The 17,206-nt window shown below is 37.2% G+C and overlaps 1 protein-coding gene across 1 annotated transcript; it reads left to right on the top strand.

Moving 5' to 3' along the window:
* The first annotated feature begins 110 nt into the window (after nucleotides 1-110).
* Nucleotides 111-14,720, top strand: CCT4 (chaperonin containing TCP1 subunit 4). Its single transcript, XM_083369640.1, has 14 exons — nucleotides 111-410; nucleotides 2,237-2,289; nucleotides 4,166-4,255; nucleotides 4,485-4,593; nucleotides 5,829-5,971; nucleotides 7,907-8,028; nucleotides 8,104-8,236; nucleotides 8,930-9,069; nucleotides 9,515-9,611; nucleotides 10,727-10,837; nucleotides 11,210-11,340; nucleotides 11,424-11,658; nucleotides 14,172-14,285; nucleotides 14,549-14,720. The coding sequence occupies exons 1-14, from the start codon at nucleotides 272-274 to the stop codon at nucleotides 14,561-14,563; spliced, it is 1,632 nt and encodes a 543-aa protein (XP_083225766.1). The 5' UTR covers nucleotides 111-271; the 3' UTR covers nucleotides 14,564-14,720.
* Nucleotides 14,721-17,206: the final 2,486 nt, after the last annotated feature.

Raw genomic sequence — 17,206 nt, 5'->3', positions numbered from 1 at the left:
TACTTTCCTTTCTCGGAGGTCACTACTTGAAAAAAATCGTTCCTGCTTTCCTGTGTTTATTGGAAATCAGGCACTTACAAAGACAGCCCTGTAGGAAACGTCATTTTCTGCGCCAGCCTGACCGACTGCTAAAAGGTCCTTTCTTCTCCAACTGCTGCCGGCGCGTTCTGGAAGCTTCGAGTCGGCGGGGAAACGTCGGCGGTGCAAGTTCCAGGACGGGGGAAAGGAATCCATCTCCATCGGAAGATTGAGCGGGCATCCGGGCGCAGACATGCCGGAAAACGCAAGCACAAAAGGGGCCTTTCTGAACGCGGCCACCGGGAACCGCTACTCTGGCGGCAATCGCACTTCTTACCAGGATAAAGATAAGCCCGCTCAGATCCGCTTCAGCAACATTTCTGCGGGAAAAGGTAACGGTGATGGGACGGCCCATTGTCTCCAATTGCGGAGGGGGGGGAGAAGGACGGGGGAACGAGTGGACCGCTCCGTTGACACCTGGCGGGCTGAAGGCCACAGGCCGCACCCTCGGCCGCCCGCTTCTTCTGTCGGAGCGAAGGGAAGCGCTTTCCGAGTCTCGTCGAAGGTAAAGAGGATCGAGCAGCACAAACGTTTGCTGTTTGTAGCCCCGTTATTTTTCTGGGGTTTTTTGCGTTCCTTGTAAAGGAATGATCTCTATTATCCCTTCCTATTTTCCCACTTATTTTTTCTAGAAGAAAAACTTTCTTGGGCTGATGGTGCAACGCAATACGCCATAATATGATCGATTTGATTAGGGCTTAAGATTGAGGGAGATCTACCTTCATAAGTGGAAAAGGCTTGGGGCACAGGTCTGCAACCCTCTTTCAGCCGTCTCCTGCGGCTCCCAGTCCTCTGCCATGTGCAGTCAAAAAAAAAAGTGGGACTAAAAAAGTTCAACCAATCAATTCAAATATGCAGGGTAGGTGCATATCTCGCCTTGGCTCCACTCTTCAGTCAAACCCTGTTCTGCGCACATATTTTTTGCGGCTCCCAGTTTTTCATTTTGTGAGGGAACCGGTTCCGAGTGGCTCTTTCACTGTTTCAGGTTGCTGACCCCTGGCTTGGGGGAACAGAAAGGTGATTGGTAGCCTGTGGCTTGTTAGATTCATTGATCCTCTTCTGGGTGATGCTGAACCACAGGTGATGTCAGATGCAAAAAAATAAATAAAATAAAACTGAGGATCAAAAAGCAAATTCATATAGGGAGAATAATCCTTTAATCAGATTTCAGATATTTTAGTGTTCATCTGAGTTGCATGTTATTGTTAAATAATATTTGTTCTTAAGTAATATCTAATTATATGGTGCTCTCTCACTATCCAAAATCAAACTGATAGAATTAATATAAGATTATAAAACAATATTATAACATTTTAGTATTACTGTTGCTATTTTTCCTGCATTATTGGTTAGCTTTCCAAACACAGTTATTGAGTTCATGCAGGATTGTTCCATTTTAGTTTGCTGAATAAGTTATGACAGGCAGTATATACAATCAATATAGAAGCCACTTTCAAATATTTTAGGGGTTAGTATAATTTGAAATAAAAAGGGATGCGGTGGCTCAGTGGGTTAGGACGCTGAGCTTGTCGATCAGATGGTCGGCAGTTTGGCGGGTCGAATCCCGAGTGCCGCGTAGCAGAGTGAGCGCATGTTACTCGTCCCAGCTTCTGCCAACCTAGCAGTTCGAAAGCACGTAAAAATGCAAGTAGAAAACTAGGGATCACTACGGTGGGAAGGTAACAGCGTTCCGTGTGCCTTTGGCGTCTAGTCATGCCGGCCACATGACCGCGGAGACATCCTCGGACAAGCGCTGGCTCTTTGGCTTTGAAACAGAGATGAGCACCGGCCCATAGAGTTGGAAACGACTAGCACGTATGTGCGGGGGAACCTTTACCTTTACCTCATAATTTGAAAATTTGACATGCATATTGTGATTTTTCATTTTTGGCCCATGTGATGTGAACTAAAGAAGTTGGAATTTATTTAGCAAACCATAATTAAACAAGCAATGGCTTAATATATGAATCAGTTTGCTGTATTTTTGTGGAAACTGGTATTTTAAACATCCTAAAGAATTTAGTGTCAAATTTATTAGACTTTTTTGTGGCTACCCAATGTCTTTTGGAGTGGGCAGCCATGACAAATCCAATAAATGAAATTACACCTGAAGTAAATTTCTTTGGGTATATAAAATTTATTTTCATCTCTATTTTAGCGGTTGCGGATGCTGTTAGGACAAGTCTTGGGCCAAAGGGAATGGATAAAATGGTGAGTTTTGAGCTTGGGTTTTGTGTGTGTGTGTATGTGTACTTGTGCTTATAATAAGGCAAAACATCTTTCAAATAAGAGCATTTGAAAGATGTTTTGCAGAATGCATTAGTAGAAACAAAACATTCTGAAATCAGTAAATTAACTGTTCCCAAGAAGGCTTGATGAACAACTTCAAAGGCTTTTACCAATTGTACATTCATAGACAGCATTTTTGCTGGACCAAAAACTAAGCAACTCTGCATGTGCAGACACTCAGGATCCCCTTGATATAGCCATCTCAAATTTTCCTGAAATTGCGGCTTTTATTAATATTTTCTGAAGGCCTTACTCATGGTAGTGTACTTTCGAACTCTTTGCAGAGGCTTAATATTTGAGCTCCTATGTGTAGATCCATTGAAAGCTGATATGAAGTTGCTGAATATGAACCAGCAGTGTGCAGCAGCAACCAAAAAAGCTAATACAATCCTGGGATGTATAAACAGGCATAGAATCAAGATCACACGAAGTATTAGTACCACTTTATAAAACCCTACTAAGACCACAACTCGAATACTGCAGCCAGTTTTGGTCACCATATCACAAAAAAGATGTTGAGAGTCTGGAAAAAAATCCAGAGAACAGCAACTAAGACGATCAAAGGTCTGGAGACCAAAATGTACAAAGAAAGGCTGCGGAACTTGGGTTTGGCAAGTTGAAAGAAAAGAAATAGGGGAGACATGATAGCAGTATTCCAATATCTGAGGGGCTTCCACAAAGAAGAGGGGGTCAGGTGGTTTACCAGATCACCAAAGGGAAGGATGAAAAACAATGGTTGGAAGCTGATGAAAGAGAGGAGCAACCTGGAATTAAGGAGAAACTTCCTGACAGTGAGGACAATCAACCAATGGAACGGCTTACCCCCAGGTATCGTGGGTGCTCCATCGCTGGAAGTTTTTAAAGAGACACTGGACAATCACCTGTCTGGGATGGTCTAGGTCCTCCTGCTTGAGCAGGATGCTGGACTAGAAGACCTCCAAAGGTCCCTTCAAGATTCTATTCCTATTCTATTCTATTCTATTCTATTCTATTCTATTCTATTCTATTCTATTCATATATGTTTTCAGAAGTAATAAAGGAAAGTGCTTGGAATGTCATAGTGAAATAGATTTTGTGCAGCTATTCTAGTTAATGTAACTACATGCGCCTTAAGAAGTTGGAGGGTTTTGAGAAACGAAGGGATAGAAATAAGTCTTTATTTGGCATGTACTGTAGTTATAAATGAACTGCCAGTGAATCTTTGGCGAGTGATTTTTACACTAGATAAAATGAAAGGATTGTGCTTTCATTTAAATTCATACATCAGTCTCACTTTGCCATTTAAGAAGTGAATGGTAAGACAAGCTTAAGAAGGCGTATGGGAGAGAAGCGTAGAGGGCAACGTCAAGCTGCCTGGCTAATTTAACAAGGCAGACAATCAAGAAGTGGCAGGAGGAGAATATATGAGATAAGGAAAGCTTAATAAAGAATGGGTACTGAAAACAGCAAAGGCTAAATGAGCAGGGTGGTGCCATTCATTGGTGTCTGTTGAATCTAACATTGAAATTATTAAAAAACATTGAAATTATTAAAAATTATTAAAAATTATTAAAATATTCTGGGATGGCTAAATTTCATGAGTTTTCATGCTCTTGAAATTTCCTGGGATACATCAGTGCCCATGAACATTCCTGAAAATATTTCTAACCCCTAGGCTAAATAGTAGTTTGCCTTATTGAACCAATGGTTTGTACATTTTAGTGCACAATAAGATAAAATTGATGTTTCAACTTGTATTTTGTTTGTAGATTTTCTCTTTTTTGAGTTGGTGTCCAAAAACTTGATTGTGCTTTTGTAGATCCAAGATGGTAAAGGTGATGTGACAATCACAAATGATGGTGCAACAATTCTGAAGCAGATGCAGGTTCTTCATCCTGCAGCCAAAATGGTAAATAATACAGTTTTTAAATTTATGTCAATGCAAACCTAAAGCCAAATTACACTAGCCGTTATGATGGTTATATTCCTTATAGAAAATGATTACTGTAGTCCATTGATGTGGAAATGTCTAGAAATGTGTGCATTTGTATATTGGATGTTTTGGGTTAATAAAAACCTCTATAGTAGTGTTATAGAGGAATTTACGTTTTTTTCTTTCAACATTTGACAATATGTAGCTGGTGGAGTTATCAAAAGCACAAGATATTGAAGCTGGAGATGGCACTACATCTGTTGTGGTCATTGCAGGTGCTCTCCTGGATGCTTGTTCCAGACTTCTTCAGAAAGGTATGTTTACATACAGTTTTGTATATGGAAATGTAATGTGAAATAATAAAAATATAGTCTGGATGATCTTTTGTCATAATAGAGAACTTCTGTATCCAAATCTTTGGCTGTCATGGCTGCATCTCACCTATCCAAGCTCCATGAGCTGTCAGCCTGACATTTTTGGGGGAGGGGGCAGGGAGAGGGAAAGATTGGAATGTAAGGAAGAAGGGGTGGGGGGAAATGGAAGCCCAGCTGAGCCTTGTGAGATGCTTCAGCCAACCAGGGTCAAATAACGAGATGCAGAACTGGGAACCGAGCACCTGTTTCTTAAACAATATGCAACCACCTGATTGGACATTTTCAGATAAGGGGTGGGGGGAGAGAGGGAACTTTCCTTTGTGTTGTTTGCATGGAAACCTTGATGAGCGATTCATAAAATGAGTCCAAAATACAAAAAAGAAAATTTTTACTATAATGTAATGGCTTCATGGCTTAAAATACAAAAAGCCTTGGTGGAGCAGTGGGCTAATGCCTCCTTAAGTAACACCAGCTGCCTGCAATTAGTGCAGGTTCGCGTCCCACCAGGCTCAAGGTTGACTCAGCCTTCCATCCTTCCGAGGTAGGTAAAATGAGGACCCAGATTGTTGGGGGCAATTAAGCTGACTTTGTAATAATGCCGCTTGGGGTGTGTGTGAAAGCCCTAACAAACAGGCATATACATAGAATGAAGGCTACTGCTAAGCTTGTAAGCCGCCCTGAGTCTTCGGAGAAGGGCGGGATATAAATGGAATTAAAATAAATATAAATGTAATAAAAATAAAATAAATAAATAAAAATATGACTGAAACAACCTGTTATCTTCCATAAAAACATCAAAGGAAATATTTTTGTAGATTAAAAAATTAATTCTCAGTGTTTCATATGGCTAATGTAACTAATAGTTTTAGAGATAAATTGGAAGAGTGCTTATAGTCTACTAAGCATAAATAATTTAACATATTTTTTTTTGTTTCCAAAATGGGGCGTTTTTAAAATCCTAATCAGTTTTTTTTCAGTAGCCTTCGCTGTCCCAGGCTTGGTTTTGTCTGTCTACCTACTACTTATGCAATTCTTTCACAGACAGCTTGATTTGAAATCATTCTGTGAGATCAAATCATTGAGACCAATCTGTGAGATCAGATTGTTGATGTCATAGATTATTATTTGTATATTAACTGTAGTTTGAATAAATTTATATCCTAAACTCTGCTTAGGAATTCATCCCACCATCATTTCGGAGTCATTCCAGAAGGCATTGGAAAAAGGCGTTGAAGTCTTGACCAGCATGGGACAGCCTGTTGAACTGAGTGACAGAGAAACCCTCCTTAACAATGCAACTACTGCATTGAATTCTAAGGTGGGTATTGGAAAGAAAACAGTTGATAAGTTATTACTTTTGTTTATTTGGGATATATATAATTTGCCTTTTATGTACAGTTTACATGTAAAAGAATTAACTAATAACAGACAAGAGCAGTGCTTTGTAAAACAGCTTGCAGATTGCTAATTTTTTTTAGCTAGGCATCAGTAATGTTTAACAGTGCGCAGGGTATGTTTAATTTCAAGTTGATTGTGATCGTCACAACCTTCAACAAACATTCAGCATAATTTCCTATTGAAGGCTAATGCTATAATTCTCATAGTGATTTAATAACTTAATTTCCATAATGACTTCATAAAAATCTACCTATCAGAATTTTTACAATTATTTGAGGTACAAAAACTTTGTCATTCCACTTGGTGACTTGATTAGACTTAATGAAGTCATCCTGTGTGTAAAATTGTGGATAATGATGATTTTTAAAAATAAATCAGATTATTTTTTATTTAAATCAGATTTTTTTTATTTTTATCAAATTTATTTTAATAAAATGCTTCTGAAGTAAAAATCTATCTAAATATAGTTTTCTATTTAAGATGTATTAATAATTTAGTTTATTCAGCATGAAATGGAGCTTAGTTATGTAGCATGAAGATGTATATTCTGCAATATTTACATTTTTGGTAAACTCATTCAATGAATCCAAGCTCTGCAAGCTGAGATAACATGTACTACATTGATGCATTAACACAATTTCGCAGTAACCATGAGATAAATTATAAAACAAAGTTCAGGAATATTCCTTTATCCCATTCTTTTGCAAATGTATGTACACTACAAACTGTATGATTGTTTGAAGAGGAATGCATCTGTACCAGGCTCTAAGTATTTTAATAAATAAAAGAATTTGAGTAGTTCTCCAACTATGTGTGATTAACCTATTAATCTAAAATTGTTTCTGATATCACTGTTTTACCTACCTGACAGCTTATTATTCTAAATAGGAAACCTTTATTTTGTTTGCAAATAATAATATTAAAGATTCTAACTACCAGCAAGAATGAGTTCTTACATTTAAAGAGCTCCTGTCATTTCAGTGCCATCATGGCTGCTGCGCCTGATAGCAGGCATCCACTCACCTCTGCCCGCCACGTCCCTCACCTTGTTGTGTCACTGCCACATCACCAGCCGTCCCATTAAAGTCAATGGGACTGTCGGTGAGTCAACAGCGGGTTGGAGGAGGAGCCGCTGCGGGACAGAGGTGACAGTTGCTCTTTAAAAATTCTGATTTAATTCCAGTTGATTTAAATCAAGCCTTTTTACTAGTGATTTAAATTGTGATTTAAATCGACTTGATTTACATTGTGGTTTAAATCGACTTGATTTAAATCAAATCTACCCTGGCACTTATAGCTAACATGCAGTTATGAGAGTCTCTAGAAATCATGGCACAAAACTAAAGAGATAAGTAAGAAATGCTTCCTCTCTGTCTCATTAGAATGTTGTCTCTTCCCTTCCCTGGTCTATCTAATATTGCTACCATACCATTTTTTTTCCTGTTAACAAATAAAATAATTAAACATAGAAGTTTTTTTGCCTTGCTCTGGTTCGTTTGTCCAGACCAAATGTATTCATTTGGAGATGCTGTTGCCATTTCGTACATGAAGGAAGAACCGTACGGTCCATAATGGGAATTGTAGGAAAGGAAGCTTTGCAGCTATTCCCTTGGAGTTCAGCTGTTTATCCACAGTCTTGAATATGAAGCTTCACGGGGCTTGCTCAGAAGACCTATTGAGAGTCGGGTGGATGCTGTGGCTTAAGTTCTGTTTAAATCATTGGCATTATTAAAACAAATGGAGAAATTTAATCACTGTTGCAGTTTTGAATAATTAAAAAAAGTAAAAGTGTGAAGTTCTTACGCACTGGACAGTCAAAAGGCATGTTAAGTAAACCTTTATAATGATCCTTCAGGTTGTGTCGCAGTATTCTAGCCTCCTTTCTCCAATGAGTGTTGAAGCTGTGATGAAGGTGATAGATCCAACTACAGCTAGCAGCGTGGATCTTAGAGACATTAAAATTGTTAAAAAACTTGGGTAAGAGAGTTCGTCAAATTCTGAATTTTTATTTGTATATTTAGTATTGCTGGTTTACTGAGTGTTTATTTTCAGGGGCACAATTGATGACTGTGAACTCGTTGAAGGGCTGGTCCTCACACAAAAATTGGCCAATACTGGAGTAACCAAAGTGGAAAAAGCTAAAATAGGGCTCATTCAGTTTTGCTTATCTGCTCCAAAAACAGATGTAAGTTGCTTAATTAATTCTTTTGAATAAATAAATTATAGGGAATCCTAGACTTAACAACAGTTTATTTTCTGACCATTCAAACTTTTTTTCAGTGGTGTTGTAAGTTTGAACTTGAAAAAGTTTCTAAAATATTGATCTTGTATTTGATTTGTAAAAACTAAACAGCATGTAAGATTGTATTGCAGATTGACTTTCTGCACTCATTGAAGAATACATTATGTTGGCAAAGCAAGATTCGTCCAATTTGTTTTGTGCAATCCTGTTAACATAAGACTGAATGCAATAATATGCAAGTTGGCATTGTCTCATACATTCTTCCTTTCCTGCAACTATCCATAACAAGCTACAGCAGATTTATGGGGATAGGAAATTGACAAGTTAAAAGTTAAAATTCAGTCTGTTAACTTATTTTATTGATGAAAATCACTATCCATCCACTAAAAGAATTGTCTTTTGGAAGCCACTCAAGGCAATCTAATGTAGTGTTCTATAGAAGAAGTGAAGCAAACTGACAAAAACTAGTGCTTAAAAATGGATACTTTTTGTGCCTAAAAAGAATAAAAATGTCAGCTGTAATTTACTACTTTCAAAACCTGTATTTTGACTGTTCAGGTGATTGGCTCGTGGCATGGCTATTAAATTGTCCATTACGTACAAGTATACTTAAATACTTTTTAATTTTTCTGCTAGATGGATAACCAGATTGTTGTTTCTGACTACACTCAAATGGATAGAGTCTTGCGTGAAGAGAGAGCCTACATTCTGAATTTAGTTAAGCAAATTAAGAAGACGGGTTGCAATGTACTTCTCATTCAGAAATCCATTTTACGGTATGTTTATTTCAATAGTTCATATTTCATTCATTTTTAACCAGAGCTTTTACCTAGATTTACAGTTGTTCTTGTCATAGTTAATATATGCCTTATCCATCCCTGTGGAGTTCGCTAAAGCTAAAAATAATGGAAAGAGACTTTTTAAGCACTATAGTAGTGGAACAACCATATATGGTAATGTTTTATTTTATTTATTTTATTTTATTACATTTATAATGTGCTGTAATGTGCTATGATTCGAGTTAGAGGAGCCATAAGAATTATTTTCATGATTCCAGAAGGCTCAGGATATATCTGAAACCCATATTTGATAGCATAGGAAGAAAATAAAATTCTGTTCTGAAGTTTTGAAATAATTCTATGCCAGATCAGAATAGTTTTGATAATGCTATGCTGTGATGATCTATATATCAGTAAACCTCATCAAATGTATTGGTTGTAGGGATGCTCTAAGTGATCTGGCTCTACATTTCCTGAACAAAATGAAGATCATGGTGATCAAAGATATTGAAAGAGAAGACATTGAATTTATATGTAAGGTGAGATAATAGAGGGTTTTTTGAAATGAATGAATTCTTAAGTCGTGGAATGTAATCCTGACAGCATCATGAGTAACCATGAATTGAAATTGATTGTTACGGTGAATGAATCTGTCCTGACATTTGTGATGCTATAATTAAAAACGTATTGTAAAACAGCTATCTCATTAAAAAGGTAGCTTCTCTGAAAATTTCTAAGATCTTTTACAGAATAATCTTAACATCAGCTTAGAAGTTAAGTGTCATTAGCATAATTTAATGGGTCTTATTGCTAGACAAATAGACTGAGGTTCAGTAGTATAGTACTTTAAGTGCACATATATTTACAAATTATTCATATGTGCTTTGTAGGACTGTTCACACTCTGCCACCTCAGTTGTGCTCTCTTACAATCAGCTAGTCAGTTGAGGTTATAAATGCATGTATTTTCCACATTAATGCATTTTCTTAATTCCTTAGTTATAAGTTAACTGAATGAGCCAGAAGCTACTTTGAGAGAAACATAATCAGCCCAGACATTGTAGCTTTGAAGTCTCTGCCACTATATTGCTTCTTTGGACTACTTTGTTCAGATCTGTGAAGCATCTGATAGATTTGACTCAGCGCTGAGGACTTTAAAATAGTACACGTGGCTACACGTTTATAGTACACGTGGCTACACGTTCTTGAATAGGGCCAACATAGGTGTTTTCATACAGGACAAGGTGGCAGTGATGGCTAGGTAAATGATTAGGTGGTTTTCTTACTCCCTCAGTCTTGCAGTTTGCCCCTGCTTTTAAAGGAATGAAATAGCTGCAGTTTTGCATTCCTCTCCTTTGAGCAAAAATCATGTCTCGAGGTGAAGAGAGGCTGCTTGTGCATATAAGAGTATATTTGCCACCCTGTGTATTGGCAAATAAGAGTGTATGCTTATGGTTATTTGGAGATGGGGAAACTGTGTCTTCATGGAGCTTATGCAACTTGGTTTGTGCTCAGACGTGGGTGTAGATTTGACATCCGCTTGGGAAGTTTACCTACCTTTTGATTTCCAGTTGCAGGCACATTATACAGAACATTCTGATATATTTTTTTACATATCTAACCTAAGGTGTGTTTGTGCATTGTTTCTTTAAAAGACTATTGGAACTAAGCCAGTTGCTCATATTGATCAGTTCACTGGTGACATGCTGGGATCTGCCGAACATGCAGAAGAAGTGAATTTAAATGGATCTGGAAAGCTAGTTAAGGTAGGATAAGTCTAGTCTACTTTGTTCTGAAGTTAAAGCAAATTTTTCATACTGGATTTGAATGTAGGACAGGGGTATCAAACTGCCGGCCCGCAGGCCAGATGCGTCACGCGGAAGCCACCCCATTGCTGGTAATGGCAAAACAGTCCCGATACGTCACGTGATGTCACGTGACATCATGAGTTTGACATGTCTGCTGTAGGATAATGGAAAAAAGCCCTCTGCCAAGAACTAAAGGAAACAAAAACTGCCATTTTGTTGTCATCAGTGCCTCCATAGTTCTAAAATTTGATCCCAAAACCAAATCTTCCCCCCAAAGGGAGTAAGCTTTCTTATCTGAATATTCAGTATGGTGCCTGTTTTGTATTTCAGATTACAGGCTGTGCTAGCCCTGGAAAAACTGTTACAATTGTGGTACGAGGGTCTAATAAACTGGTGATGGAAGAGGCTGAGCGTTCCATTCATGATGCTTTGTGTGTTGTCCGTTGTTTGGTCAAGAAAAGGTACTGCATCATTTTGGGACCAATAAAATCATCATTCAAGTTAGCAAGCTACGCTTCAAGTTGCTTTTTAATTTTAATTTCAGAGCGCTAATTGCAGGTGGTGGAGCACCAGAAATAGAGTTGGCATTACGCTTGAATGAATATTCTCGTATTTTAAGTGGCATGGAATCTTACTGTGTTCGTGCTTATGGAGAGGCTCTGGAAATTATTCCATCCACCCTGGCTGAAAATGCGGGCCTTAATCCGATATCCACTGTTACAGAACTGAGAAACAGGCATGCACAAGGAGAGAAAACTGCTGGCATTAATGTCAGAAAGGTAATCTGCAAACTAATAAAACAAGTGATGTACCACATCATTTGGAAAACTGCCTTTTTGGAGTTCACTAGTACTATTTTTCATGTTTACTGCATAATGCATAATTCAGAGGGTTGCTCAACTTGAAATTACAATATAAATTGTAGCAAATGCGGAGAAGTGCATTAGGTTTATAGTTATATTGCATTGGTTTTTGGAAGAGCGACCCAATTTAGAAATGTCAGTGAAATAAAATCCTTTTTTGCTCTTAGAATATTGGGACATTTTAGTAAGAGTCAATATAATTGAAGTATTTTTCAAATTCCCATAATGGAAATTGTGACTGTTTTTTTTTTTGTAGCGTGCCTATACAAACGCAGCAAAGAAGCAGTTCACTCCAACAGATCCCACAAACAGCATAATAGCAACTGAAATACATGTCTGACTTTTGTCTCGATGCTTCTTTCTAATACACATAACATTTTTGCAAATGGCATTTCAACAAAGAAGGCTATTTTTGCCCTTGATGCTATGGAAGTCGAGCATTCTAGCTTGATCTGTAATGCAACTTGAACATTTCATGTATGAAAACAAAGTGCATAAAGGCACAAGAATGGCAACATTTCAGTATAATTCGTGGACTTTTATCTGCTGTTTTACAATAGCTGCTATTCAGTCATTTTCATATGTCTCCTTTTGGCCATCCAAAACTGCTTCTGATGCTTCTGTGTGTGACTTCAAACCTATCTGATCAATGTAAATCAGTGACATCAATCTTGATGGGGGAGAAGTTGGAGTTGTGCTTGCTTATAATAGGGAAAGAGGCTGGGTTTTAGTCACTCTCCAATAGCTAGTCACTTGTTTGCCCAGCATGGGGTTACTACACCGTATATTAGAACATCCGCACTAATTCCTCATGATTTACATTCCTCTTAATTAAAGGCCTTATTTTGAGAAGGGATATTTCATTAGAAAAGAAATATTGAATTTTGCATAATTTAATGGGAATGGAAAACAGTGGGAGGGATTTTTTCTAACATTTCCTTTTCAGTAGTCCACTAGTGAGCTAATTAAAATACGTAGTATTACTAAAAGTATACGTTTGCCTCTGGGTCCAATTCAAAGTGTTGGTTATCACCTTAAAGTCCATCATGGCATGGGTCCAAGTAATCTGAGGAACCACCTCACCCCAAAGGAATTGGTCCACTCCTCCCACACCATCAGAAGGAACATAGATTCTGAACATAAGCAAAGCTGGCTAGGTGCTGCCTCCTGCTGAATTTTAGCTAGATAGTCCTACATCTAATATTTCCTTCTATGGATTTTTGATATGTCAATGAAAATGGCAGTCACATAGCTAGAGAGAGTAATTAGTATATGTCAACAAAAAATAGCTTCCTTAAATCTTTTAAATTATGTTAATAAGTAAAAGTGAGGAAGTGTTGACTTCTTGTTGATCTGGTTTGCATCATTTAATAAAGTTGGCGTGATTCTTCATCCTACTGCTTTGGCAATAAAATAGGCCTAATAAGCTTTTATCTCCTGCAAAAAGACTCAGGGAAACTCTGTTCCTATTTGGGCTGTACTTTCTCTTTGTATTTATTTATATAAACAAAATTGCTAATCCTCTCTGCAATTAAGGTTCATATTATATTATTTCCCTATTTTAAATATGGGGAAAAAGTTGTCAGAATGTTTATTTCTTTAATTTGAAAAATGCCATTAGTTTGAAACACATAACAATAACCTTTAAGCTCAGTGATCTTGTATTCTTATTGGTCTTTCTCTTTAAAAAAAAAAGTCACTCCCCAAGAATTACATACTTGGTTTTGGTTTGCAGTTCTAAGCAGAATTAAAATGAGCTGCTGATGTTGGAAAACTATAATCACTCGATAATATGGAAGTTTTTTCCATAGTTGTAAAACTTCATCTCTTACAGATTTAATATATAATTTCTAATGATGTTAGCATCATTAAAAAGAAAATAGTTGCTTGATGTTTAATGCTTTAGTGCTTCACATGTATGTGTACATACACACATACATACACAACATTTCTCACAGCGGACCTCCTCTACCTCTTAGGAGTTTTGGCTGCCATTTTTTGTATTTTTTAAGTTCTATAATATCCCTTGTTAAAGTAAGAATTATAACCACTACTTTAAGGATATCCTCACCATAGATTTGTGTAACAGCAATTTCATACTGGCAGTTCTGTTTTCCGTGGAAAAAAAGAGTTCAGTCATAAATTGGGTCATTCTTTTGCTGTATAAGCAGAATCAGACTGGGTACTTTTCCATAGTAGTGTGTGCGTGTTTGTGTGTGTGTGTGTTTCAAAATGTTTTAATTTTGCTGGTAGGTACAGCATGTTGAGAAAACGTTGCATACTAGATGAGTATCTTCTAGTGTAGACATTTGAAAAGGTATAAATGTATTTACCTTAAACATATAATGAAAGCTCTTAGAAAATATTATATGTTTAAGATGCTTGCTGATAATTGTTAGTACATTGATATTGTGTTTTTTAAATTGTAGGGTGGAATTTCAAATATCTTGGAAGAGCTGGTGGTCCAGCCTTTATTGGTATCAATCAGTGCTCTCACCCTAGCTACAGAAACAGTTCGTAGCATTCTTAAGATTGATGATGTGGTAAGCTATTTAACATTCTTTTAATTTCTCCAATGTCCTTTTTATCTAATTTTTGTTAATTTTCAAAATCAAAATGATTTTTCTTACCATATAATTGTATGTTAAATGAAAATATTTTGTAATTATAAATATGGTTATCTGTTGTGGAGAGTTAGGCATGTGCAATTGTTTTTGAAAATTTAGAATACTGTATTATGGAGAATGGGTTGACAAATTATGCACTGATACTATTCCTATAATATCTTATGTCTTTTTTTTTACAGGTGAACACTCGATGAAATGACTAAAGGAAGAGGCAGTACTCTAAACTAGTACACTATACTAAGTTTGGAACTTGGCTCCTTTATAGAGGCACTGCATTGGACACCTATTTAGCTTGTGGTTGTGTTCATGTTCTGTCAATCTAAGTTAATAAAATCTCAACCTCAAAAGACAGACTTTGTTTAAATTCTTCAATCGTTAACTTACACAGCTAAAAAACTGCTTAAATTGTCAAGATTGTGCCCCTTTTTAAAACTGATTTCAATATGCGTTTTCAGTTTAAATCAGCAAGAACTTTGTCTTTTAAGTACTAATTTTCTCACCCATTCTTTACCATGCGTTTCAGACAGTGTTTTATTCTTTTAACTTTTGGTGTGTGTTTTTTTGTTGTTGTTAATGCAAGAAAGATTTCCCGGACAAGTATGACCAGGGAGAACGGGTACAAATCACCACACATGTGATGTCATGAAACAAATGCTACAACTTGTACTCTTGACATCAAGACACAAGAAAATAATTTCATTGGTGTGATGTCGTTGCCTGTGTATCACTTTGACATCAGAATTTACATCCACGTTGCTGCTTGTGGAAACTCGAGCTTCTTTGGCTTCTTTAGTGGTTTTACCAATTAAGTTCTTTGAACAAAGCTGTTTAGGAGACTGTGTGTTGTTACATTGACTACTGAAGTGTCAGGCTGAAAACCTTGTGGAAAACTAACCTTCAGTAGGAACATTTCAAACTTATATAAGTTAGTAGGAACGGTATTCTGCTTTTGGATTATCCTTTGGATTGAATTGGGATAAGCACTAGTGGAAAAATACTATATTTTGTAGAATTTTAAAACAAAATGAGCTCATAAATTAAAGGGAACTTTCTAAAACGATTGAAGATTTTGCTGTCTGATTTTTAACAGCAATCCAGTTATCTCAATTTACATTTTAAGAGTAGTACAAAAGATTTTCAGTTGTGATCTTAATATCTTTCGCTTGTATTTTATATGACTATACAGTTATTCCTCAGTTAATGGCCAATAACTCCTTTGCTAAGCAGCTTGGTTGTAAAGCGCAAATTTATGTGACTGCCAACTTATTATACTCTATGTCAGACGTGTCAAACACAAGGCCCGGGGGGCCGGATGAGGCCCGCGAAGTGGTTTCATGTGGCCCACAAAACCATCCTGGAAACAGTGAGGGAATGGCCCCCACTGCCTTGGTCCTGGCCCAGAGACCCTCCTCCTGACAGACCCTCATATCTGTCCCACTCCTGCCCGGGCCCCCATAGGCACCCTTGATGCGAACGATGTAGAGCTGGCCACGCCCACCCAGTAGGCCATATGCACTCTAGCCACGCCCACCCAGTAGGCCACGCCCACCCTGGCCATACCCACCCGGACCCCTGAGGGCAACCGCAATGCTGATGCGGCCCTCAATGAAATTGAGTTTGACACCCCTGTTCTATGTAGAGGTTTGATAGCTGTGTTCAAACTGATGTGCAAATGATAGAGACAATGCACTAAAACGAAAGATAATCTGAAAACTAGATAGTGGGCTTTACAGTATACAAAGCTGGTTGCAATGTAAGCCACGATACTGCAAGCTTACAGGTAACTAGATTACCACTGCATTAACTGATTACTGGTACATGACTTGATCTGAAAGTAAGATTTATAGGTGTTCCCCACCTTCCACCTCTTGAATATAACTTCTTAGAGACTGAACCTAAGGTTTGGTTTTGTTTTAATTTAGGAGAGTAAGAATTTGCTTCTGAAAGCAGAGCCTGGATAATATGAAAAGCAGCCCCTAAATATCATGTGTGGTCATTTAAGATGGCGCAAAGCCTAGTGTATTTCTATTGGGACTAAGGATTTTATTACAATGGAGAAACTAATGCAGCTTCAAATTATAATTTTCTTCGAGTGGTGACTTAAGTTCCCTGACATAATCCATGTGAGTGAAATTAATTAATAGTAGCCAAATCATTAGCAATAAATACTTTGCCAGGAATGATTGGTGGTAACTTGAAAATTTGTGTGAGTATAAACCACTTTTTATGTACTACAACTTTTTATAATATGGGAATTATATTATGGAGTGATTTTGTACATTGTAAAAATGTGATCCAGAATATTTTTGTCCTTGATGAGGAACAAAACCAGTATTAGAGGTTTGCAAAACGGTTGGCAGACTTCTGTTTCCAATAACTTGTCATATCTTGTTGCAATCTAACTCAAATTTTGTACTTAGTAAAATCTAATTTGTGTGCCCAGAGATTTCCTCCCAATTCAAGGGACATTAATTCTGAATTTTGCAGTTTTTTGTAAGTGCAATAGATTTAACTTTAAACCTATTTTTTCTTTCATGATTACTGTATTTTTTTAACTTCTCTGATGGGAGCTGGAGAAGGGGGCCTCTGAGTAAACATTTTACTAATGTTTCTACTTTCTTTGAAGTAACAGCATGTAAAATTCTGATAACCAGATTATACCAGCTACAGACAAGAATTGTCCAGAAATTTGAACATTAAAAACCTGAAAACTGTCATGTGGAAAACATTTCCCCTGAATATTCAAATGGTCATTAACAAGACCGTGCTAAAAATATGGGATGCTGTAATCTATTACATGGTACATTTATTGTTGCTGGGTATGTTCTCTAGATGCT

The sequence above is a fragment of the Vipera ursinii genome, assembly GCF_947247035.1.
Source record: "Vipera ursinii genome assembly, chromosome: 1".
Taxonomy (NCBI): domain Eukaryota; kingdom Metazoa; phylum Chordata; class Lepidosauria; order Squamata; family Viperidae; genus Vipera; species Vipera ursinii.
Note: the sequence above shows the minus strand (reverse complement) of the source record. Positions and strands in the feature narration are given on the sequence as shown.